The sequence below is a fragment of the Lissotriton vulgaris genome, chromosome 5, assembly GCF_964263255.1.
Source record: "Lissotriton vulgaris chromosome 5, aLisVul1.2, whole genome shotgun sequence".
Classification (NCBI taxonomy): domain Eukaryota; kingdom Metazoa; phylum Chordata; class Amphibia; order Caudata; family Salamandridae; genus Lissotriton; species Lissotriton vulgaris.
The window spans coordinates 453749708-453775334 of record NC_141693.1 but is presented as its reverse complement, the minus strand read 5'-3'; the positions used below and the strand labels follow the sequence as shown (position 1 = coordinate 453775334).

Here is a 25627-nt window from a genome sequence, read left to right as displayed (position 1 = left end):
ATTCTTTAATTGCAGCTACAGATCAAAAGGCAATTGTGAAGTATTTTGGGATTAGAAATTGACCCTAATTGCTTTTAGCTATATTTATAATACCACAAACTATTTTCAGACACAAAAAGTCTAAATTAAAATAGCTTCATGCAAATAAAAAAATAATTTTAATAAATAGAAAGGTTAATTTTCATGAAAATATTTGAATAATTACAGGACTGTGCAGCTTTCCCTTTGAAATGTCTGTCCCTTGTGCTGCTAGCATGAGATTCTGGTGAGCAAAGTGTGTTTAAAATTAACCCTGGGCGAAGAACTACGCTCCGTTTGCGGAGTTTTGGCAACTCCGCGTTCCGCGGAGTTCGCGTAGCTGCCGATAACTCCGCTATCCGGTGCGGAGCGTAGTTGTCGCGCGCTAAATAACATTGTTGCGCGCTAAATAACATTATCGCGTGCGCGGCAATGGCTTACCTTGGTTCTGCGTTCGCTTTTTCCCGGTCGCGTCTGCCACCATGTTTGTAAACCCTCCCGTGCGACTGTGCGAACGCGATAACGTCATTGGAAGCGCGATAAAGCCATAAGGACGCGCGAACGAGAAGATGAGTTCCCGAACATGTCTTGCACAACGCGACCACGTTAATTGACCCGGAACAGGAAATAAGGGAACGCAAGCAGGCGGGACAAACCTCTGGGGTAATTTAGCGCGCTAGCCATCCCGAGCATGCAGGCAACGCCCCGAACACGCGCACCGCGCTCCCGAAGACGAAAAACGGCGCGCGAACGGGCCCAGCAAGCAACTCCGCATGGTTGCGGAGCTACGCGTAGTTCGCGGAGTGCAACTACGTCTTCGCGTAGCTCCGCGGAGTCCGACTCCGCGAACTACGCCCAGGGTTATTTAAAATGCAAAGTGTGTTTAGGACTGCAGTACCATCACCGGTCTACGGGGGCAGAGCTGAGCACAAATATAAACACACTTGATGTAACACAGGTCCCCACAAGGCAATTTTTTTTAAAGTTGTAAAAATTGACACAGATGTTCCTTAAGCCATATTTTTATCATTTAGAAGACATTGCCTTGTGGGGACTTGGGTTCAAGTCCCCACAGTGCACTCAAGTCCCCACAGCGTGAGTGTGTTATCACACCCAAGTCCCCACAAGGATAGCAACACAAACCCCCCCCCCCCCCCACACACACACACACACACACACACACACACACACACACACACACACACACACACACACACACACACACACACACACACACACACACACACACACACACAAAATCAGTACATAATATTGGTATTAGTATTATTATTAATATTAAGATGATGACATTCCCAGCACTTTCCAGATGAATGTCATTTATTTATGAAGGTGATCTGAAGTGCTTTCATATCACTTACCCATCAGTTAAGAACACTTGAGAGAGTTAGCCAGTGTCTATAATGAGAAACTAAGGGGTCAGCAAAGAGTAGCATAGTAGCAAGAAAGAGAAAGAAGGAGAGCAGGGGTGGTTAGAGCACTGCGAATGGCAGCATACATGCACCACATATTGCATCATAAACTAGTATCTAACTTGGTTCAAAAGTTCTGAACTCATTCTCCTTACAGTTACCTCCATGATGTTATCACTGGGGGCCAAGAACCCCAACACAAATTCTCCTGGCTAAGGTCCTGGTTTTTAACCAGGATACAAGACCATGTACACGTGTGCTTCTACATAGAGCTTGCATGGCTTTACAGGCCACATTCGTTTTCACCACCCACACACCCACAAAGTCTCTGTCCCCATAATATTCTTACATTTACTACCTATCTCAGTCACCAGGCATAAAGACTTGTTCCGCCCTCAGTCCCAAACCACTGCACAAAAGGAGACTTTGGCAATATGTGTACAGTAGAAGTGGCCTCGGGCAGTTAGATAGTACTTACGCAGGTAAACAGCCTCCAAAGACAATCCTCCCTAGTGGATAATCCTTCCCGTTCACTGTCACCGGTGGGCTGACTTCAAGGTTTCCGAAGGAGTCGAGGCTGTTCACATCGGATTCATCTTCCGGCTCCCTTGTCCAATATCCAAAGTCAGGACCCTTCAGAAACAATCATTCAACGTTCAAAACAAGACAGTGAATTATGAAAGGTTCAGACCAGCCACACAAGGTAGAACATATACACCCACATCATTCCTGAACATAATGTATTATTGGTCAGCTTGGGTAATAAGTACAGTTAACAGACTTCAGTTTATGCTCACTGTCAAAAACTTCCAATAAAACCTTTTTAGTTACTTGAATACATTCATGAACCATTCTTGTGGAAAAAAATCGATATATAAACCTATATATAAACCTTCAATAAACCTTTAATAATACCCTCATTCACATAGAGCTGAGAGCCTCCTACAAAGTTGAAGTAAAGACATCACAAGCTGGAAACAGGCATGCAATTTAAAAACAACCTTCCCAGAAAGCTCTGGCTATTATTGACATCTGATGTTGGGTGCAGGTATTTGCATGTTGTTTACCTTCAAAGAAGTCTTAGGTCCCAGGATATCTTGTGACCCCTCCTTCGACCCGCAATGCACCAGGTCAAAGACTACTCCTCAGACTGTTTTTACCCAGTGGGTTAGTAGTGTGAAATGAGTGTACTGAAGGAGGATAACATAAGTGTATGGTGCATTGTACCTTATAAGGATAGTGACCCACAAAAAACACTGTAATTAAGTGCTCCCTTCCGGAGCGGATTTATGGTACATGTGAATCAACAGCACTAGCAGCAAAAAATAGATGGTTACAGGGTAAGTAAAAAGATTTTTTTGATGGATACTTCCAACCACATATTCATCACCTTAGAATAGCCCTCAGGTGGAGACTGGATTTTCCATCAACGCTCTTGCATGCCAATAGTCCCTTCCTGGACCTTCAACCCCTGAATGCCTTCCTAACAAACTGAAATGTGCTGGACGTAGGCGACATTGGGGACTTGCAGGCACTTGCAAGTCATGCTGCTCAGTTGAACTTTATCAGTCATGATGATGACCCATGACAAAGTTGGGGTCAGCCACTGGCCCACTGCTGCGAATCATGGGCAATCTCCCTTGAGACCTGGAAGGATTTGGAAAGGCGGCCTTGACGCTGGGCCCGCTTAGATTTCATTTTCTATTGCAGACCCGAATGTGCCACCTGGCGTAGTTGACAAGCAGGATGCAAAGGGAGGGTAGTACAGGTTCTCCTGGACAACACTACTGCTATGTAAGACAACAACAAGCAGAGCGAAGTGGGGTCCTGGGGCTAGTGCCACAGGATTTTTTGTCTCATGAGGTGGCTGGTGCAGCAAAGCCTCTTTCTGGTCACCAACAACCTTGCAGAGTTCCTGAATTCCAGAGCGGATAAAGGGAGTAGACATTGCCTGGCAAATCACAAGCGACATATGCAATCCGAGATGGCGCTGAGAGTAATCATTTGGTGGGGAGAGCGCCAGCTAGATCTATTGGCCATCATCAAGAGTGTGCAGTGCCAACAGTTTTGCGCTTTTGGAGTTTCTGTGATACCACTCATTAGGAGATGCATTCCAGCTAAACTGGCTAGAGAGACTCCAGTAAACCTTCCCCACAGTCCCTTTCATTGAAATCCTAAGCATGAGCATCTGTCCTTCGATCAGGCTACCGCTTCAGGACAACCTCATTTCTCAGCAACAGAGCAGGGTCGTCCATCCAATGCTCCACAACATACACCTCCATGTATGGAGATTGAGTGGCAGACACTGACTGCATTTGATTTGCCAACTGAAGTTCTGGATAGCATCCTCGCCAACAGACACTTATGTGAAAGCCATCTACAATGGGTTCTCAGACATTTCAGAAATGGGGTGTACAGCACCAGATGCTAATCCCTTATAGGGAAAGCGGTCATGCCTGGTTTAGCCCAGCAAAGCCTTGAAGTGGGCTCTTTGAAAGTTTATTTGTCAGCCGTTCCATGTTTTCTACACATGCCAGGAAAACTGTCCTTGTTCAAATCACCAGCCGTGATGAGGCTTATTTAAGGCCTGACACCCTTTTCCTCCTAAACAGTTTGTGATGCTCCAGTGGGATCTTAACTTGCTATTGACACTTTTCATGATTAGGCCCTTCAAGCCTATGCATATTTGCTCTCTGCATCTCTTCACTTTGATAAACTGTCTACCTCATTGCATTACATCAGCATGCTGCATGAGTAAGTTGCAGGCATGTTCAATGCAACTGCCCTTCACCATCTTCTTCCTGGAGAAATTGGTGCTGAGGACTCAGGTGACATTTCTGTTTAAGGCTATGACTCCTTTTTATGTTGGGAAGTCAATTACTGTAACAATGTTGTTTGCTCCCACTCACACTTTAAAAGAGGAGGAGCTGCTCCACAAATTTGTCACCATAGGGGCTTTGAATTTCTACATTGATCCTACCCAGAGCCATCATGTGGACGATCAGCATTTTGTGGGGTTGTTGGAGCAAAGAAAGTAGAGGCTGTGCAGAAGAGGACCCTGTCGGTATATAGTACTCTGCAACACAATCTGCTATGTGCTAGACACAAAACAGCCACAGGAAGGTCTCCAAGTGGATTCCACCAGGGCCAAGGCCACTCTCACTGTATATCCTTATAATTTGTCAGGCTGCGATGTGCTGTAAGGGCATACGTTCACAAAACACTACTCCTTGACAGTGAGGTCCAGCAGGAAGGACACTTCACCCCCTCAGTTCTGCAAGACCTTTTGATTAGAGTCCACTCCACACACCAGGACAGTATGGAATCAGAACACAGCTGCATGATGCAACCTAGCTGCATGCACGGGTATTGCTGGAATATTCTTCATATCCAGTCTGGTGCCTGGGGCATATTTAAGGAGAATAATCTGTGATTAGATACGAGTATCCATCAAAAACAGAGTAACAAAAGTTAAGTAACTTGTTTATTTCTAGTCTGCGCTGTTGTCAACCATATGCTCTTCATACACTGAGAAGCTGTATTTCCTCTTCAAGCGATGGTTAGCGAGTAGCTGAATCAGATGTTTGGAACAACGATTTTAGCACGGTTTGGACATTCAAGCTCAGTAGTGTGGAGTTGACAATGTTGCATCGTTACAGATACCTGCTATTAGTAGGTTCTCCAAAAAGGCCAAACTTTCACCATTCTTTCTAGTGGAATGTGCTTTTGGAGCCACAGGCAGTGTATGTTTTGCCTTACCATAGAATGTCTGTATGCATGCCACTATTCATCATATAATGCCACCCTTCGAAATTAAATTTCCCAAGTGAGATTTTGCAAAAGCAACAAACGGCTGCCTATATTTGCAGATGTATGTTGCCCTGTCAATATAGTGTATTAGCATCCTCTTGTCTAATGTGTGTAATGCTCTTTCTGGTAGTGTCAGTATTAAGGGTGGGCGTAAAATCCGTTTTGCGGGCGAATTTGCGGATTTTCCGCAATTTCGCGATCCGCGAATCTCGCGAAATCGCGGTAAAATCCGCGAATCAACGGGGACGAATTTTCTGCCAAGCAAGGGTTACAGCAGCAGGTGCAAAAGTTGAACCTAATTTCTTTGTAACCTTTTACAAAAGGGTTACAAACAAATTAACTTCAACTTGGACACCTGCTGCTAATTGCTTCCTTGCGCCTCGTTGCCTACTTGCAACTATTCTCTGACCCTGCTCTGACCCTTGAAGCAGGGTCAGAGAATAGTTACAAGTAGGCAACGAGGCACCTGTCCAAGGAATTAAACCTCATCAGGAAGCACTTACAGATATAAAAAACAGGAAGAAGGGAGAGGATGGCAAATACACCGATTTTGAGTTGTCAGGAGGGGTTAAACTAAAAGAGACCTTTACAGCACAATTTTCATATGCATTTTGCTAAAAATAAAAAGCTGTATGTTCTGTAGGGGCAACTCAGGAATCTGGCCCTTCAGAGATCCGGCCTCTCTTTCTCTCTCTCGTTCTCTCTCTCCCTCTCTCTTCCCCTCTCTTCCCCTCTCTTTTTATCTATCTATCTATCTATCTATCTATCTCTCTCTCCCTCCCTCTCCCATAAACGACTGCATGGGTAACTTCGCTATGCAAGCGGCTCGCGAAGACGCAAAAAGCCCCGCAAACATGCAAAAAACCCCGCGAAAAAGCCAAAAAACCCCGCGAACACGCAAAAAAACAAAAATCCACAAATTCGCACAATTTTGCGGATCGCGAATTCGCAAATCCGCAAATTCGCGGATCGCGAATTCGCAAAATTCGCCCATGCTTAGTCAGTATGTGGGAGGAAGGACACTAGTCTGACTGACATGGAAAAGAGAAAACAAATTTGGTGGAAACCATGGGTTTGTCCAGAGTTTCACTGTCTTTATGAACTTGAATAAAAAGTTTCGTCAGTGAGCACCAGCAACTTCCTAACTTTCCTTAGTAAAGTGATTGCAAATACAAAGGCCAATTTCCAAGAGAAGGATTGCATGTCACAAGATTGGCTCAAAAGGAAGGCCCATAAGTCTTGTTAGCACCACATTCAAGCCACATGTTGGGCCTAGTGGAATCCTACGAGGTATGTGGTTCTGTAATTCTCGAGACTGACTCCATTTTATATTGTGCCACCATTTTGTGTTGCCCTCACGTAGGCCTGTGAAGGTAGCCTGGCGAAGAAAGTGGCCTGGCCTTCTCAGTACATGTATACATTAACTAAGGTTTCTTTTTGACTCTGAAATGAACTGTAAGAAACTGACCTCTTCACCTGAAACTGACCTCGCAAAGCCAATTTCCCGAATCGATCTTTGTCTGAGATTGCCAATTAATGTTCAGGACATCATTAACTTTTAGTTCCCTTGCACATGCCTTATCTTGTTCATCATCTGTTAGTGTTTCTTTTTTATGTTTCTTCATTACATGAGTTATGCTTTCAATTATAGGTTGTCCGGCTTTTGGAGGTTGAATTTCGGACATTCTTAATGATTAACTTTTGGGTTGGGATACTGTACATGTAATCATGCCATGCCCTGCAGTGCCATCTAAATCAGATTAACGTTTGTGAACTATGTAATTATAATGTTTTACCGATATCCTGCTAAAACCCCAAAGGCTACTCACCTGCTGACCCTCCAGATTTTCCATTTGTTTAGGAATGTAATTGGTACAACTCCCTTACATGCCTGGGGCAGGAAAAAGAGTATATAATATGTGAAGTGAGACCATTCGGGAGACTGCCTCATTCAGTTGCTAAGGCTTCTGTGTGACGTAGTCTTACTCATTTGAGTTTAATAAAAATGTTCTTTCATATTTTCAGCTTCTGTGCCAAATTCTTTATTATTGGTTTGAATGGACTAAGTATCAGTGAGACCCCTGAGAAGGTGTTCAGATTTCTTCAGGTATAAATATTTCCAACACCTCAATGAAGCATTTTTATTAAGGAAGTGTGTTCCCTATTCAGTATGTAGGCTGCCACAATCGCCTAATAGAAATATAAGCCAATCCAGCACTTTTGTAAGTGCAGCAGGTGTCAAATAAAATCCTGCACCTTTGTTTAGAATGGCTCAATGTGTTCATTTAGGAAGTAATGTACAAAACATTTCCATATTGCAGTGTAGAGCACCTGCTTGGTGGGCTAGCATGCTGAATGCATGAATTGCAGAGAGCACAGACCCGATATCGACTCTGAAGGTGGGTGGTCTGATAATCTGTGCTGATTCAGCTTTGGGTGATGAGGCCCTAAGCCCTCTGGCCGAAGGAGTCTACCGATGCAGAGAGGGCTCAGTCTCAGAAGCCAGATGCTTTTCCTGGCCAGTCTCACTGCTCAACACCAGACGTCCTCAGTAGTGGTGCTCAGTATCTACCCAAGATTGCCTTTGAGGATGATCCTTAAGGACAACTTTGAGGAATGGTGACTCTGGACATTGTCTTTGTTAAATGGTCTTGGGATTTCCTACTAGCCTCCAGACTGGTCTTTGACATCAAATCCTCAGAGGAGAGGACATAGGGGCTCCGTTCGTTGTGTACCAACAGTACACTGGATGGGCCTTCACCCTCTAGTTCAACTTTTTTTCTTTAGCACAGAGTGTTGCAGGCAGATCAGTGGTGTCTCGACGCGACATATTGTAATGAACCCAATGGCATTCTCTGTGATACTAGATCTTTTTATTTTTGGATGTCTAGCAAACTGAGACTGTCGACTCCTCATGCTCTGGGGATATACAGGGACCTGGTTAGTCCTGCTGAAAAAGTTATTTTTTCTATTCTGGTACAAAGAGTTCGGTTTGTGGTGGAGGAGGTCGCGCAGAACAGGGAGAGTGTCACAGATGTTACTCGCTGTGGTGGGAACAGGAGGCCAGGCTTAAGTAAACATGTCCTACTTTCAAAATCCCTTGCACCATGAACTGAGCCTTTTAGGGTCTACCTTAAGGGTGAATTATAAGTATTAAAAAGGAATTTTTAAGCACGGCATAAGGTTCATTTTGCCAGGTTGAAATGGCAGTTTAAAACTGCACACAGGCCGCAATAGCAGGCTTTAGAGGGTGCCATAATGAATTCTGCAGGCTCACTGGTAGCTTTTAATTTACAGGCCCTGGGTACATGTAAAACCATGTACTATAGATTCACAAATAAAATAAAGGTGGCAATTATGTATTGGTCTATTTTACCTTTTAAGGAGAGAGCACCAGTAGTTTAGCACTGGTTAGCAGTGGCAAAGTACACAAAGTCGTTATGCCAACAAAAATGGGTTCAGCAATAGAAGGCAAAGAAATCTGGGAGAGACCTTGCAAAAAGGGCCAGAGCCAAAAAGTTACAAATCCTCCTCTGGAAGATTCTTCCAATGACAGATCAGGATAATTGGCAGCGGGAACCGATGGAATGGAAAAGTGGTCAACTGTCCTACAGCTCAAGCTGGAACATCCAAATCCATGGAGGAAAAAAACACTTTCTGAGGTGGAGGCGTTGTCGTGATGCATTGTGGAACTAAGGAGTTGTCATGACATTTAATGAGATCAAAGACTTCTACAGAGAACAACAACTTGCAAACACCCACACCCAACATCAGATGGTAGGAGCATGTGATCCCTTGCAGTACACATTACCAATAATATCCTTCCACCCACTTTTCAGGAGTGTGGAAGAGGCCCATCAGGTTTTAGAAGGATCTTATCACTCACACTACAAGGATTGCTCATGCAAAAAGTTCCCTGCAGACACTTGGTCAAATGTGTAGGTTGGGAGTTTAAAACCCAACATGGGCAACTGAGTCTTACATCCTTCACAGGTTGATAAAATTGGGTAACATTCAATTAGGTAATAACATCAGTTAATAACAGTGCATACATAATATTAAAATGGTGGGATCAGGAATGCTGCAAAAAAAGTAATAGGCTCATGAGTTGAGGCACATTCTATCTTACTGGTATGATGTTGCAACTTCTTATATATGCATCCTACCAACTCAAATGTTATAAGGTCAGCTTGCTGAACTAAGATTGTCATGGAGGAAAATTCACGATGGAACTTAAAATATAAATACAGACAACTTCATGAAATCTAAAATGTGTATAAATATTTGACACTTACAAGAAGTTTATTTATAGGGAAACTATCCAGTCCTCGGTTTCTTGGTGAGTCCAAAACAACAGGGAAGCGCTTGCGAGTGCCTTCAATATAACCGATTTCCAATTCATCCTATTGTGGGGGCAAAAAGAGAGATGGGGACTTTGAATAACATTTAATTAACTATGCATTAGGTCATCTCAGAGGTCCATTGCCACAATCTATGTTCAACCTCTGTGGTCCTAACCAAAATTCCAGCTATAAAAGTTCCAAAAAGGAACCGAGCACATAAATCTGATGTTTTTTTTGAGCTTGTAGCCAAAGTCGAATGACCTTGGGCAGCCACCCTCTAGGGGCCCTAAGGCATAATGCGATTTAATTGATGAAACAGTCAGATGGGTCGACATAAAATGGCGTGCAAACTTCTATTGTGGTTCATTACACTCCATGTTCTGTACTAACTTGGACTTTATTAAATGTAGCATCAAAGATAATGAAGCTTTCATTCTTGTCACTGCATACAGAACTCAGAATACGGATCTAATGTTGACTGAACAACCACAGCTGATTTTAGGGAAACAGAAGCTTGAAACAAAAAAAGCCCACAAAATGATTATCAACTGGTGAGATATCAAGTCAATATCGTTATGTGGGTTTATCTTCTGGGCTTTCCTATAACACCTTAAGTGCTGCGCCTATTCCAACGGCCGACGGCACCACTACCTGGGGAGTGCTGCCGTCGGCCGTTGGACGTTCCAACTGCACCTGCGCAATGGAACCTCCAGCACTGGAGCTGGACGTTCCATAGCTGCTAAGGTGTTAATACAATTCTGTTTGTTTTATTAACAAACGCTAGTCATTCTAAATGCTTTATCCAGGTGAGTGGGTATGATGGGTCGATTCTCTCCCCTTGTACATTACATAAACTCCAGATTAGTGTAGATAGCATAAAAGGGTTCGAGAATGCTAAATGAAAAGCTTCACTTCTCTATTCTCCACAAGGCAAACAGCCTTATTGGCCACATGACCAGTGTACCACTTGTTGAGCATGGAGGAGACATACCCCGGCTGTATGTGGGTTAGGAAAAGAATGAGGCCAGAAGAGAGGCAGACATGCAAAGCATCTCCTAACAGAAGTAAAATGTTACTTACACTGTATCTCTTGGTTGTAGCTTCTAGCGCAGAGGTCTTCAAACATTTTGATGCCAAAACCCTCCTGACAAAACATTTTAGGCGTAAGGACCCACCCCTAACAAACATTTCTAGAACTTGGTACTCCTCATCATTGACAACTATCGACAATCATATTCGTCCCCAATTCCCATAGCAAATCATTTTTACTGTGGGGAAAAAATATTAAACAGCGTTCATCAAACCAAAGGTCAGTGAGCTTTTGGGCATGGTCAAAGGTGTGGCATAAAACAAAGGGCCTCATTTATGAGGAATTGGTTTGGGCAGCGCCGCAAGTCTTGCTGTGCTGTCCTACACCACCAATGTGAAAGGGCGGGAATGCGCCTTATTGATAAAATATGGTGCATTCCTGCCTTTTCCCACTTCATTGGCGCACAAATTGCTGACTAGCGTCAATGTAGGCAGGATTGTTATTGTGCAGGAAGGGGCACCTTCCTGCACAAAAACAATCCCAAGAGGGTATTTCCCCTTCCTGTGTCAGTTGCAGAATGCAGCACACAGCACACATGGAAAGTGGAAAAAACAAGGAGAAATGAAAACATTTCTCCTCGTTACGCCTGCTGTGGGGGGGGGGGGGGGGGGTGAAAGGTTTTGGTGCTGCCCCAGGTTTACATGGTTTTGTAGATCTAGGGCAGCATCAGAATCCATGGGTTTTGCATGGGAACAACCACTGCAATGCCCTTGGAATGCCTACTTGACAGAGTAAGACAACACAGTGATTTGAGCTGTTTTGTCTTACTCCATGTCTATAAGGCCATGCAAAGCCATCCAGGATGACTTTGCGTCACCTCCTAGAATTGATTGAGACGCTTGTGCTGCTGGAGGTTAAAAAAAACGTGATGCTCCAGTGGCACAAACCTCTCATAAATGACCCCCAAAATATCTTGTTAGTTTTTTACGTCTTTCACCATCAGGTAGCTACATATAAAATAATGGGTAGCTTAAATGAAAAATACATTTTAAAAAGTTGTTACTCAGTGAGAAATACACTGTAGTACATTAGGAAACCGCTATTAGTTAATGCACTGCAGAGGACTGTGTGTAACCTGAGAGCCACAGAATAAAATTTGGTTGATGCAGTGGAGAGCAGTGGCTTGTGAATTTTTAGTGCTACGAGGTCACAGCCTGTGACAGAAAGCACTGTGACTGTGTAAGTCATTACTCTATATTTGCATTGCACACATTATAAGATAGACTGCTACAAACTGTGCAAATAGTTTTAGGATAAAAATGAGCTACCAAATTGTAGATTTTATTAATACCAGACCATAAGCAAAAATCTTTTGGGGCTTAACTGTCCCTTCAACACCTCCTCAAGGGTGATAAACGATGTGTAAATGCAATTACAATTAAAAGTATGCACTTCACAGCACAGTTGTTAATTCTTCGTACTACCACTAAAAACAAAAAAACTATTCTTTGCCATCACAATGCTTGGAGTGATTTGAGCAATTAAAGCCAGAACCGCTCCCAAGTACCCTTTACATTTGCAGATTAAATCGCACATTTGTATTTCATTTAGGCAAGCAGAGACCCTGCACGAAGTATTGTTTTACCTGTCTGCCCAGCCTTTTCCTTTCACCGGAGAGGATACTCAATTAACTTCAGCTGAAGCATTGAAGCCTCCGGGAAGGTTGTCTTTTTCCTTTTGACATGTTTCAGATTCTAGACAGAAGTGAGGCCTGGAAATGTGCAACCCCCTTCCCAAGACTCCACGGCCCTCCTGGGTGTAACGCCCCACAGATTGAAGACCTCTGTTCTAGAGCATTAATTTCACATACGGCGACCCAGTTCCCGGGAAGGGAGTCAATGCACCAGATGAGGTTTTTGTCAGGCCGTAGTGGGGACCGGGCAATCCCCCGGTGCGCCGCACGGGTGGGGGCCGGTTTTGGGCCCCTGGAGGCTGTTTTTGGTACATGGCCATTTTTGCAGCATAGCCAGTCCGGGCCTGCTGGGAGGCTGGTTTTGTTACCGGGGGCCGGTTTTGCAATGCTGCACTGTCGGTCCCCAGTAGCAAAATCAGCAGACCAGCACAGCACTCCCGGGTGGCCGGTCTGATGTACTTGCCAGGGCTGGTTCTCATTCCCAGTCCGGCCCTTGTGCAAACTTCATGGTACAGATTAGAAAGTTATGTTTTTTCCAGACTTCCATTATCCTAATGCTGCTAAAAAGGGTTTGTTTGGGTAGAAATAAGTTCTTATTAGTAAATGTAGCCCTAACCACATTGAATTACGTTCTGAATCCCGAGTTTGTGTTTCTTTAGCCCAGGCACTCTTAACAAATGCTTACAGCTCGTAGTGCCCTTGGTCTTATGTAACATTGTCTATGCACTGACTTGCACATATAATATTCATTGTCTCTATGTATTTGAGGTAAAGTGCTCCAACACCATAATCTTGGAGGTTCTGGCATCGTTGATGGTCTCCAGTTATTTGCAGTGGTGTATAGGGTCAGAGATCATGGAACCATGACAGGCACTCCTTGGTCAGCATCTAGAAGTCAGCCCATGGCCAGGGGACAGGGGCACTATCCTCACAGGCCCAGGCAGTTGTCACCGTGGTACAGTTTGACTTGCAGCAGACCAGTCCTCTCGGGCACAATACTCAAGTACACAGTGGCATAGTCCCTCCAGGAACTCTTCATAGCAATGCCATAGTGTGGGCTGCTTTAGGATCATAATGGTGTAGTCTGCTCAGACAACCTTCAAGGAAGGGCAGGCCACTTAGGCACAAGTTTGATATTACAGCAGCGCCATCTGGTCGGGCAGGATCACACTAAAGCCCTCTTAGGTAAGGGAGTCTTGATCCACTGTCCTGGGTGCAACACAGACTTCTCTATATAGTCTCCTTGGGCAGACAGACAGAACTTCAATTCCAGGATCAGCTGCTTCTGCTCACATGGTTCTTTGCATCTCATGAAGGGTTAACACACGGTTCCCTTTCTTCTCAGGCACAACATCCTCTAGGTGCTTCAAAAAGGGGTACAGTGCTCCCTTTCATGTAAGACTCACTCTAGGTGTTGACCCCTCACCTGTGGGAAGCTGGCTCTCACACAGGTAAAAGCTCTGGTTGTACCACAGTCATCTGAGTACCTTGCAGAACACTACCTTCCTTGGTCAAAGAGAACCTTGTACTGGAACAAAACGTTAGTCAACAGCTCTCACTGTTATACAGTCAAAGCAGACAGGGGATGTGCCTTCTCTGTCAGCACTTTCTAAACCTGTTTTGATTGGTTCTTCTTTTGAATGTCCTTTCCATACCATCTATCATATGTATCTACACTATGTCGAGATACATATCTTTGCAACTCTGGCATCTCCTCATTTGAACGCGAGAGAAGGTGATCTATGATCAGGCAGGCTTTGTGTAGAAAAATGCTTCTCACAACACTATCATTTCCAATTTGAAGCACCCGCAACAGAGGCACAAAGAATTCAATGTTAAAACATTACAACCTGGAGGATATGTTTTGCATGGTGATACACGCGAGCTGTAAAAAAGCCTGTCAGAATCCTGTTATATGGCAATCTAACTGTGGGATTTAAAATAACAAGGGGTACTAGACATGGCGGTCCTTTATCCCCATTACTATTTAATCTGTTCATTTAACCCCTGGCCTGTAAATTAAGGGAAGAATGGGAAATAACCCCCTTTGTATATAGGATATGGGAGAAGAAAGTATCTTTCTATGCCAATGACATGATGATCTACACAGCAAATCTAAGTTCCATGCTAAATAATGGAGAATGGCTGATAACTGATTTTTGCAAAATTTCAGAATATGAAGCAAATACATCGAAGACAGAAATAATGGAATGGAATATGAAAAAATAAAGCAGCTTAATAAACAAGCATTGGCATAGCCAATAGGTCTCGCCTTTGGGAACTTATAAGTGTTTAGTTATCCAGCACAATATCCTTGGTGCAACAACATCAACTGTTGCATAGCTAAACACTTATAAGGTCCCAAAGGTGATACCTATTGGCTGGTTTGTTTGGTAGCAGCAACATTTTGGCCAGAAATGCTGTACAGTCACAGGGGTGGCACTTCAGTGATGAGTGTGGGTGTTTACATAGAAGAATTAAGATTTTAATACATTGTAGCAGTGTATGTATGGGATTTGTTTAGACAAACGTGTATCTACTTTCCAAAGGGCATGTAAAAACATCAATCGTTCATATTTACTGCAAGGTGTGTCAATTTTTTAAGTCTTTCAAGTTAGAGCAGATTACTTTTCAGAGGTTTGGTGAGCTGAGCCTTGGTTCTTCTCTCATTTCGAATCGTGGCCAACAGGACTTGCACTCCAATGGCTTCTGAGTTACCACCTCAGGGTTACCAAGGGTGCCCGTGGCGTAAGCAGGAGCCAATCAAATCAAACACAGCGAACATCCCTTTTATTGGCTCTGTCTGTGCTTGACGTGGAGCTGCTCCTGTATTTCTGTCACGCTGTGGTGAACTGGTTTGAAAGAGGGTCTGGCGCCAACTGCTTCCAGGCTAGGTTGTGCTCATGGCACACTTGGCCTACTTGGTAGTGGGGGTAGCTGCATCACTGGTGTCCTCTGGGGAGTATGGCTCTCGCCTGGAGGACTGATGTCCTAAAAGCACACATACAGATAGAGGGGGGCTGTGGGCTCATCAGGTGTGCTCAATTGATGAGTACCATGTGTCCATGTATGTAATGTGCATATATGTCGTTTTTAGAGGTGGGCAAGCCCCTGAAAGCTCGAGCAGATACCTGGCTCAGCTTGAGGTACTTTTGGATCTCCGTACCCCAAAACAAGCTGAGCTTTCCTAAGACTTCTGCCTTCTACCCATACTCGCCTCTCATGCGCCAAGAATTATTAGCAAAGCACACACCTTTGATGTTAAAAATAGAAAGAGTTACCACGCTAGTGACTGATTTGTATTATAGGAAAACAGAAAACTTAGGTTCAATCTTGGCTTTCCTGTTCGATTAAAGTGTGTGTTCCTAGGCAAATACTTCATCTCACCGACCTCCTTTATCTTAATTAACACGACAACGCCCTTAAATGCGTGTGTTTAGGATGTGCAAAGTACAAAAACCTTTGGTATCTGATTTAATGGGTTGTAATGTTGCTCCGTCTTGTAAAACAAACTAGGGCAAACACAGGGTACATATAGATGACAAATTACCTGCCTCTTAATTCCCTAATGACATTGTCAACAAGGCCGCGGAGCAGGAATATTTCCAAGGTCATGTTTAAAAAATAGCGCTTTTAATAATAATCTGATGTGTCAAACACTTTCTTCAGCGTGTTAAAGAAGTACACATTTTTTTATTTATTTTGAAGATATTTAACATATTGACAGGACAATTATTACCATGGCTCGGCTCGTACATGGACTCTTAATACCAGAGACCGCCATTTATTTATTTATTATTTTATTTTATTTATGCGATTTTCTATTGCGCAAACTTTACCCGAAGGTGTCAGAGCGCTTTACATAAGCACCAGTTGAAAAACATAAGGACTTAGGATTACATGCGTTACAAAAAGGATACACACGGAAAAAATTGCAAATGTACAAGATGTAAAGTCACACAAGGAGGAGATAAAAGTGGATATACTCTAAGAGTCACATAGGAATGGTAGATAGTATAAAGGTCTACTGCATATACTAGTGATTAGAGTTATCTCTATATTCATAGGGAAGGGATACAAATGGATATACTCTAAGAGTTACATAGGAATGGTAGATAGTACAAAGGTCTACTGCATATACTAGTGCAGGGGTCTCCAACGAGTAGCTCGGGAGCTACTGGTAGCTCGTCAGTACCTTCAAAGTAGCTCTCAGAGATGAAGCCAAGCCCAGTATCAAATTCGGAGAGTAGGCGCCTATTAAAGAAGGCAGCACTGCTGATATCAAGATCCTAAGAGTGACAGCCAGCCAAACCTATGGCAGTAACTTATACTAAACACTCAAACACACAAAGTATCGGATATAGGGCCTGCCACTTGACAATCTGTATCTATTCTCGATATAACTAAGACACAAGGAGATTGACCATCTTGTATCCCTGCTTTATCAGTCACAACATGTGTGTGACCAGTGGGCCATAAAAGAAGTACGACAGTAGTAGCCTGAGCAGTAAGGAGTGCTGACCCACCAAAGTGTGGGACTGCAGGAGTCAGAGTGAAAATGTGTTAGTTGGGTGTATAAGCAGCTCAAGACCTGAGGAGAACAGGGCATGATTCAGACCAGAGAAAATGAAGAGACTCATCAGCATTTATGTGCATCCCTAATAAACACTATTGCTTCTTGAAAGCTACGCCTGGTGTCAAGGACCACCAAATGTCTATGCTAGCCCCCATCATAAGGGTGTTATCTCTGACAAAATTGTGCCCATTCCTGGCATAATAGTGCCAATGGCATAATAATGGTCATCCTTGACTATTTGTGGTATTTTTGGTCTAGTTGTGGTATACTGGCAGCCATCATTTACATACTGGAAGAATGACTGGCCTACATTTATGTATTCCTGGCGTAATAATGGTCATGACTGATATATGGTCTCTGCCTTGGCCCTTATGGTTTCAAGCCTTGGCCTAACTGTGGCCCTAGTATAATGGTGGGCATTATTGGCATAATACAGACATCCGTGTTTCTGGTCCAGGGAGGACCTGACTTGGCAAGTTTGGTCTGGACTGTTCCCATGAGGCACAGGGTCAAGGCTGATTTTCATACGACTGGGACTAAACTGGGGTGGCATGGTGAGCAAAGGAACGATGGATTTAATCTAGATCTCTTGACTGGGGGTGAATGTATCATTCATTCAGCATCCCGTCCATCATTTGTTTGCTTAGCAGTATTCACCCTAAGTGGGATGGGTATGCCCAGACGTGGGCCACTTGCTCACTGTGCCACTGGATTCAAGATAACCTGCCTTATGAAGGGTGACATACCCTGAAACCGGTCCCAGGCTGCTTGTTTCTGGTCCAGGGAGGACCTGGCTTGGCAGTTCCGTCTGAACTGTCCCCATGAGGCACATAGTCAAGACTGATTTGCATATGGCTGGGTCTAAACTGGGCTGGGATGGTGACAAAAGACTGATGGATTTAACCAGATCTCTTGACTGGGGGTAAATGTATGATTCATTCAGCATTCCGTCCATCATTTATTTGTGTAAGCATCTGTAGCACAAGACTGTAATACCTGTGTATTCAAAGTAGTCTGTCCATTTGAGGCATTTGTACATGGGAGTACTTGATGAAAATGAAAAGCTGATGTTTTGGGACCTTGCATTTCCTAAAATCTGAAAACGGATATTTTAAAGACAGTTTTTGTTTTCAAAAATTGATTTTCTTCTTTTAAATTGAGTTTGTTTGCCCACAGTGGAAAGTGGTATTTGATAGACAGAAGTGCACTTTCAGAAACTGATGAATAATAATTCAAGCTGAGCTGGGGAGACCTACTGCTGTATTTATATACTTTGTGCCATAGGACATGTCTAGATTCGAAGGTTACTTCATAAGTCAGGTGGAGACATTTTATATTGATGAATGTTTTCCTGGCATTTCTGATGGTAACCACACCAGGAATACTTGGGTGGTAAATACTGATAATCCTGCTTAAGGTGGTCATAGCGTAGTAACTATTTTACAGTTATAAACTTTGCTAGTAGCTCAGGAAGGCTTTCCTTGAGCAGAAGTAGCTCTCACTACAGAAAAGGTTGGAGACCACTGTACTAGTGATTAGAGTTCTCTATATACAAAGGGAAGGGATACGAATGGATATACTCTAAGAGTCACATAGGAACGGTAGATGGTATAAAGGTCTACTGCATATACTAGTGATTAGAGTTATCCCAAAATACATATATATACACAAATTGTAGATTCCCTCAGGCAGAGTTCCGTTAAGTGGGGTCGTAGGGGGGACTTGGTCACAACACCAAGGAAGGGCGGGAGGGAATCAAGGGTAAGGAGAGAAGGCAAAGCTGAAAAGGGAAGAAACATTTGAGGAACATCAAGGGGGAAACTAGTGAAAAGGGTAAAAGACGAAGGAATGGATAAGAAGACCGGCCGGGGACCAGAGAAAAACGCCTGAGAACAGCAGCAAAATGGCGGGCAGGACAGAAGGAAAAGTAAAAGCGAGGAGTGTGTCAGAGCAACAGGAGAGATAATAGAAAGGTTCTAGGACAGAGGGGGAGGTCAGAGATCGCTAAAGGGGCGGAGGAGAAAGGTAGAAGAAGCGAGTCATAAAAAGAAAATGGCAGGGAGCACAAAGGTCCAAGTCCGAAAGTCCAGGAAGAGGGCTGCCATAGCCAGCAAGACCGGGGGGGAGAAAGGCAGTCCGCAGCAAAATCACAGCCTCATCGTCCATGTGGAGGTGGGGCAGAGGAGTTCGAACCAGAGGCCAGGGGTCAGGGAAGAAAGACCACAGGCGCCAAGGCAGCTGATCGCATTACGGGAGGCAGCAAAGTCAAAAACAAAGTTTAAAGGAAAAGGAGGAGGAGGCCTCTCACCAGAGCGATCAACAGAGTTTCATGTGGGAAGAAATTTGCCCCGGGTGGAAGGCTGTGCATCTTCCATGGAGCTTCGTGTTGCAGTGCCTCCTCACTCTCGCCTGCTCCAGACGCAGGCGGCGTCTCCGGGGTCGAAAGGTGGACAGGTCCCCATCCGAGGCTCCATGGCTGCTGCTCTGAGCTCGGGCCCCCACCGGCCGGTGCCCCGGGTGCCACCGGAGGGCAGAGCCTCAAGCAATCAGGCAGTTTGCAAACATGTGTACGGTGCGTCCCTTCAGCCGATGCCACCTTTTCAAAAGTCCCCGAGTTTGAAAGACCAGAGAAAGCAGGAGTCACATCACTGCCAGGGTTAAGAATAATGTATGTTATTAAAAATAAACCGAAGGCTCCCCCTGCACCGCTTCACACACCACTCCCCTCTCACCCACCCCCAACTGAGGAAGGTGAAGACAGCTCCAGAGGTGGGAGATAGGAGGGCTCCCCCTCAGAGAAGGTAGAGGCAGCAGTGACTCATTGCAAAACAACGTCACATACTTTATAGGTGTCAGAAGGAGTTCACGCATTGCCAAAGCAAACTCCCCGAGTCTGAAGTGGTCCCGTGATTAACTAGTAAAAAGCCCTTTTGTGATCCTAGAATCTTTGATTTTTGCATGTATTACCACAGTTTCCAGGTCACCCCTTCCTGGGATCCAATGCTCCCCTAGAGTGGATTTAATCAATCTTGATACTATAATATTGTACATGGAGAATGTATGAGTGAATGCTCAGCTTTCATGAATTCCTTGCAGTTTAAATCCATGCTATTTGCATGCGTAAATTCAACATCGAAGTGAAAATGACTTTGTAAATCGAGTCCAGACTGTCCTGATAAACATGAAGCCCAGAGGCAACCCTACAATGTTGCAACATTTTTGATAATGTATTAACAAATCGAAAATGCATGAATACATAATCCTGGAGAGGCGTGTTCGCTTCCTGTTTGCAGTGCAGCCTGACTTGAGATTGCGTTTGGGTTAAACGAGGGGACCACAAGTCCTCTGTACAGTTAACAGCTGAAATTAAGCAAACTGTCATCAGATATTATAGAGCAATAGATGCCAAATTAGAACAACTCGTACGTCTTAAATCACCAACGGCCTTGCTTCATAAAATCAATTCTGCTGGTCATAAATCACAAGGGCTGCTCGAGGGCTCAGCCGTGAACAGGCCAATGGGTGTGACTGATGCGCGTGCAGGCAAGATGCTTGCGAAGGATTCCATGATCCAAGAGGCGAGGATTTACAACAAAGCATGGCGGAAATAAACACTTACTGACTGGGAAGCTGCCATTGGCGCCCTGCCATTGGGTCCTGGATGACTCCTGGGATGCATGTGAACAGATGCCGTAGCACGAAGAGAGGTGTTCTCAGACTGGAAGTGTAATGAAGAGAAATCCCTCGCCTTGCCACAAACACCTGGCCCTCGGAAGACGGGACATGGCGGCCTCTGATTCTGATGAGAAAGCATCGCTAAATAACCCCAATAGTCTCTGCAGAGTTTGGGGAGCTCACAAGCATTACCGACTCTGACTCCGGGGACGCGTGGAGAGGCACTTAACTGCGCTGTCTTGTGCACGAAGGCAAGGTGGTCAACAGCACAGACCAGCAAAACAAGCACAAGCACGCGCCTCGCCCTGCAGCAGGGGGAGGGAAGAGAGGAGGGGGCCTGCGCGACTCCCTTGCGGGAGAGAGCAGCAAGGCGTGATAATTGATAACATATGGCACCAGCTGCTCGCTCCTGCAAGGGAATCGCCAAACGTGCACGCGTTGCCATTAGAACCAATGCAACAGTGGAACTTCTCTTTCCTATAGAGCGCATGCGGACTGCGTAGGCGAGACCTAACAAGGAGCTGAACGATTTTTGAATCAAAATAAGCCAACTAACTTTCAACAGGGCAAAACTGGCAAATTATTAATGAACTGGTCCCATCTGTCACTAACAATATTTGGAAGAGTTAATTTCATAAAAATGTGCATCCTGCAAACATTTTCCTTCCTCTTTAATACCATCCTCTTACACTTTAGGAAAGAGTGGTTAATGAACTATTGGAAAATTTACAAGATAAGGGTGGGATTGCTTTGCTTGATTTCTTTTTTTAGGCATGGGCTTTTCTGCTCAAAAACAATAGGCATTTATTGACAAACGCAGACAAAGCAGGGTCAGACCCCTGATAAATGCAAATCTGAAGGAGGTGAGGTGGGGACTTACATTTCTTGTATACATTTTGTAATACAAGGTTTTACAAAAAAGTAAGGCTAAAAGTCCTATAGGCGATGGCCTGACTCTGGGCACAGATAAGGTGAGCAATAAATTGCTCGTATTACAGCAGGTGTGGGACACCCAGGAGTGTTTAGAGGACAAGCTGGCAGCTGCACCTAGGGAGCCGGGTTTACGGGAATGGAGCCAGTTACTACAAGCACCTGACTTGAATCTTGAATTTTTGATACTCAGCCAGGTAAAACGAGATCCACAAGAGTCTGAACGTTCCTCCCCAGCCAGGCAGCCTTATTACTCTCCAAACATTTGACAGAAGGGCGGCAAAAAAAGGTTTAGGGTGTAAAGGTGAAAATGATCAAAGTGAATGAGGACAAATTTTTGTTTTAAAAAAATAAACACAGAAGCACAAAGAAGTGTTAGTATTTTAGATAGGGCTATCAACAGCCACACTGATGGCACTGCATTTCCACCTGCCACCCTACTATCTACCACGTGGCAGTGCTCAGGAAGAGTAATCAGCAACCCCATCTCAGCAGAAGGATCTAATTGGATTTCGTAAGAAAGCCCTCTTTCCCCACTTCATGGTCTACTTCTTCTCCCTCCAGCTTCAGGAATATTAACAATAAACTTCCACTCTCTGGGAAGATAACCTCACCTCTCATCTTGTACACATGCGTAGGCTACGGGATTCCAAAATGGAGACCATAGTCCTCAATTATGGTAGTTACTCATACAAACAGTGCATGCACCACATAAGCTACACACAAACACTTATAACATGCACTGTGATTTTAGCACTAGAACCAGGGTAAGCGCACAGAAGCAGTACTTTATGAGTGGGACAGTAAGGCTCCAATCCAGCGAGAGAGATCAAACAGTCTGCTCACTAATGATTCACAAAACACAGTAGGCTAGCCCCACCACTCCGTGTGCTGCTAAATCCATGAAAGGAATGACAGTCCACTGTAAAACAAGTGAGGGCATGCTTGGGGCACTCCTTCAGGTTCCAGGAGAAGTCTAGGACACTACTCATGTCAAGGGACAGGCAGGGGCGTAATGGACACCCCCGCAGCTGGAGCGGTGCAGGGGGCCTCACTCTTCTGTACATGGAGGGGCTCACTCAGCTTGTCTGTGGGGTGCTGTGCGTCTCTCTAAAGCAGCTGCAGCGTGCAGTGTGCTCAGACCTGACTCGCGCCGACCCAGAGTTGAAGAGAAACAAAATAACAATTTGTTTCTCTTCAAACCCATCATGGCAAGCACCTTACAAGAGTGGGTGGAGCCCCCTCAGAGAGAGCGAGAGTGCATGTAAATGTTAAACATGCACTTTTAACATTGCGGCGGGTGCTGCTTGAAGCAGCACCCGCTGCAATGTTAAATTTCCAGGATGTGACTGCCAGGGTGGCGGTCACATCCTAATCGCACATGAGGGAACGCCGCAGCCCATGCGGACGTTCCCTCATCCTCTGGGGTCGCGGACGGACGCAAGTCCGTCCGCGATCCTAATGAGGCCCTAAGGAAGGAAGAGGATGAGACGTGAGGGCGGAAGGTAGAAATAAGATATGGAGAAAGGGAGAGGAGAGAACTGAACATACAGTAAGTGCAGAAAGAAATGGAGAGGGCAAACAAAGAAATGGCGCTAAGCTTTGGAGGTAAGATAGAAAGGTGAAAAAAGGCAGGAAGAACATGAGGATGAGTGAGAGGGACGAGGGAAAGGAGAGAGAGAGTGGAAGCATTTGAGGGAGGAGAGAAAGTGAAAGGAAGGAAGGAGATGAGAACTGCGGATAGGAACGGAGAGGTCTGTAACCACAGAGGTGCGTTGGGTGCACTGGTGCTCAGAGGAATCAGGGGCACACTAACTAAATGATGACTGTCTTTATTATTGCCCCAAAAAATAAAGTTGGAAGGTTCCCCTGGTTCTATTTACAGGGAGGGGAGCAAGTATAGTAAGAAAGATTGAGAGAACCCTGTAGTTTGTACTTGGTCCTTACATATGACCAATGTGTGTGTAATGTGTAAACACTGTGTGCTGTATGGCGGGCGGGGGGATGGGTTCCTAATTGGAATTTTCTAAAATTACATCTAACAGTTAGACCAATGGGTGGCACAATTCAATATGAAAAGCAAATAAAATAAGAAATATGTTAAAAATATAGTGCAATTTATTTAGGTACCTCCCTATTATGGGTTACACTCTAAATTAAAAACATCTGTTTAAAAAACAATACATTGCATTATAAAAAACCATAAAGCAGTCAAAAACAAAAGTCGACGCGGCGTTTCGGTGGTTTGTAAAATGGTTGCACCTTCTTCAGGACGTTTTGACTAGAATGATTCAAAGTCTTCGGATTGAGGACTTGTATGAAGACAAGACTTTCCTTTAGTGTTGTCGGTAATCTTTAAGGTGAACAATAAGGCCTTAATAAGGTTTTTATATTCCTTATTGCGACACAGAGGAGCCACCGTTTATTAATTCTGTTGGTTGTGTCCAGTATATCGCTAGGGATTCCTTCTTTCCATTGGAATCACAGGAAAGAAAAACTTCTCGTTTATTCTGCTTGATCTGCGGTGATTATTTCGCAGGTTGAAGTTGGCAAGCCACTCTCTCTTTGTGATAATAGCCTAGTTTATGTGAAGCGGCCTCCCTGCTCCTCTGTGTCCGGGTTCTTCATAGAAATAATCACCGCAGATCAAGCAGAATAAACGAGAAGTTTTTCTTTCCTGTGATTCCAATGGAAAGAAGGAATCCCTAGCGATATACCGGACACAACCCACAGAATTAATAAACGGTGGCTCCTCTGTGTCGCAATAAGGAATATAAAAACCTTATTAAGGCCTTATTGTTCACCTTAAAGATTACCGACAACACTAAAGGAAAGTCTTGTCTTCATACAAGTCCTCAATCCTAAGACTTTGAATCATTCTAGTCAAAACGTCCTGAAGAAGGTGCAACCATTTTACAAACCACCGAAACGCCGCGTCGACTTTTGTTTTTGACTGCTTTATGGTTTTTTATTATGCAATGTATTGTTTTTTAAACAGATGTTTTTAATTTAGAGTGTAACCCATAATAGGGAGGTACCTAAATAAATTGCACTATATTTTTAACATATTTCTTATTTTATTTGCTTTTCATATTGAATGGTGTCACCCATTGGTCTAACTGTTAGATGTAATTTTAGAAAATTCCAATTAGGAACCCATCCCCCCGCCCTCCATACAGCACACAGTGTTTACACATTACACACACATTGGTCATATGTAAGGACCAAGTACAAACTACAGGGTTCTCTCAATCTTTCTTACTTTCTTTATTATTGACCTGTTAGAGGAAAATATATCTATTAAAGAAACACCAAGAATGACAAGTTAACAATAGAATATGGGTTTATTACAATACTGTAGTGAGGATCAGTCACTACAGGAGAGATCAGTTCACCTCAAGGGAGATACAACTCTGTCTCTGCCCCAGCTTAGAATCACCTGTATTTATTCCTCCACACCACAAGAGAAAAAAGTTACAAGCATAGGATGTACGCCTCAAATGAGTAGATTAAAATCAGCAGAAACAACAATTTCCTGAAAACAAAGCACATATAGCTATGGGCCACGTGGCCCTCACGTCTCATATTGGCAGAACCCCCTCAGTGGTTTTCCTGTTGTCAGATTTGAAACGTTATTAACAACATTTTACACACATCTGTTTTCCTGTGAAGCAAATGATTATATTTTTGCCTAACGCTTTTTGGCCACGCTTATCTGGCCTCTGACCTGTGGTTTCATCCATCATGCCTAGAATCGTGTAAGGGTGACATGTGGTTTTGAACTGAAGCAACATCAATGTCATTATGAGCAGTGACAAGGCTTGCACCTGGGCCAGTTCATCCTGTGTGCATGCTGAATCTATGTGTGTATGCATTAGTAACACAATTGCAAAAGACATGATTGACACCTTCCAGCTCAGTCCCTCTAGCAGATGGACTTGTGGTTTGTGGTCTTTGTAGTTCCAACATTTAAAACACTACTAGTTTCCTGGGTCTGGAAGAAGATATGATCTACCCTTCATGCAGTAGCTTATCTTTGTGACTACAGGCCATTTCCTGACTAGGTTATTTTCTGACACTTCAGTGAACTGTGTGACCTGCTAAGTTCAGCTAAACTCAATA

General features: G+C 44.0%; 1 protein-coding gene across 1 annotated transcript in view; it reads right to left on the bottom strand.

Moving 5' to 3' along the window:
* LOC147711065 (protein-arginine deiminase type-3-like) overlaps positions 1 to 25627 on the bottom strand; it is a 361895-nt gene that overhangs the window by 103663 nt on the left and 232605 nt on the right. The window contains exons 10-11 of the mRNA XM_086921888.1: positions 9554 to 9661; positions 1927 to 2081 (exon numbers count right to left, since the gene is read on the bottom strand). Of these exons, the coding sequence (XP_086778014.1) occupies positions 1927 to 2081; positions 9554 to 9661 (263 nt within the window). The remainder of the gene's footprint in view (positions 1 to 1926; positions 2082 to 9553; positions 9662 to 25627) is intronic.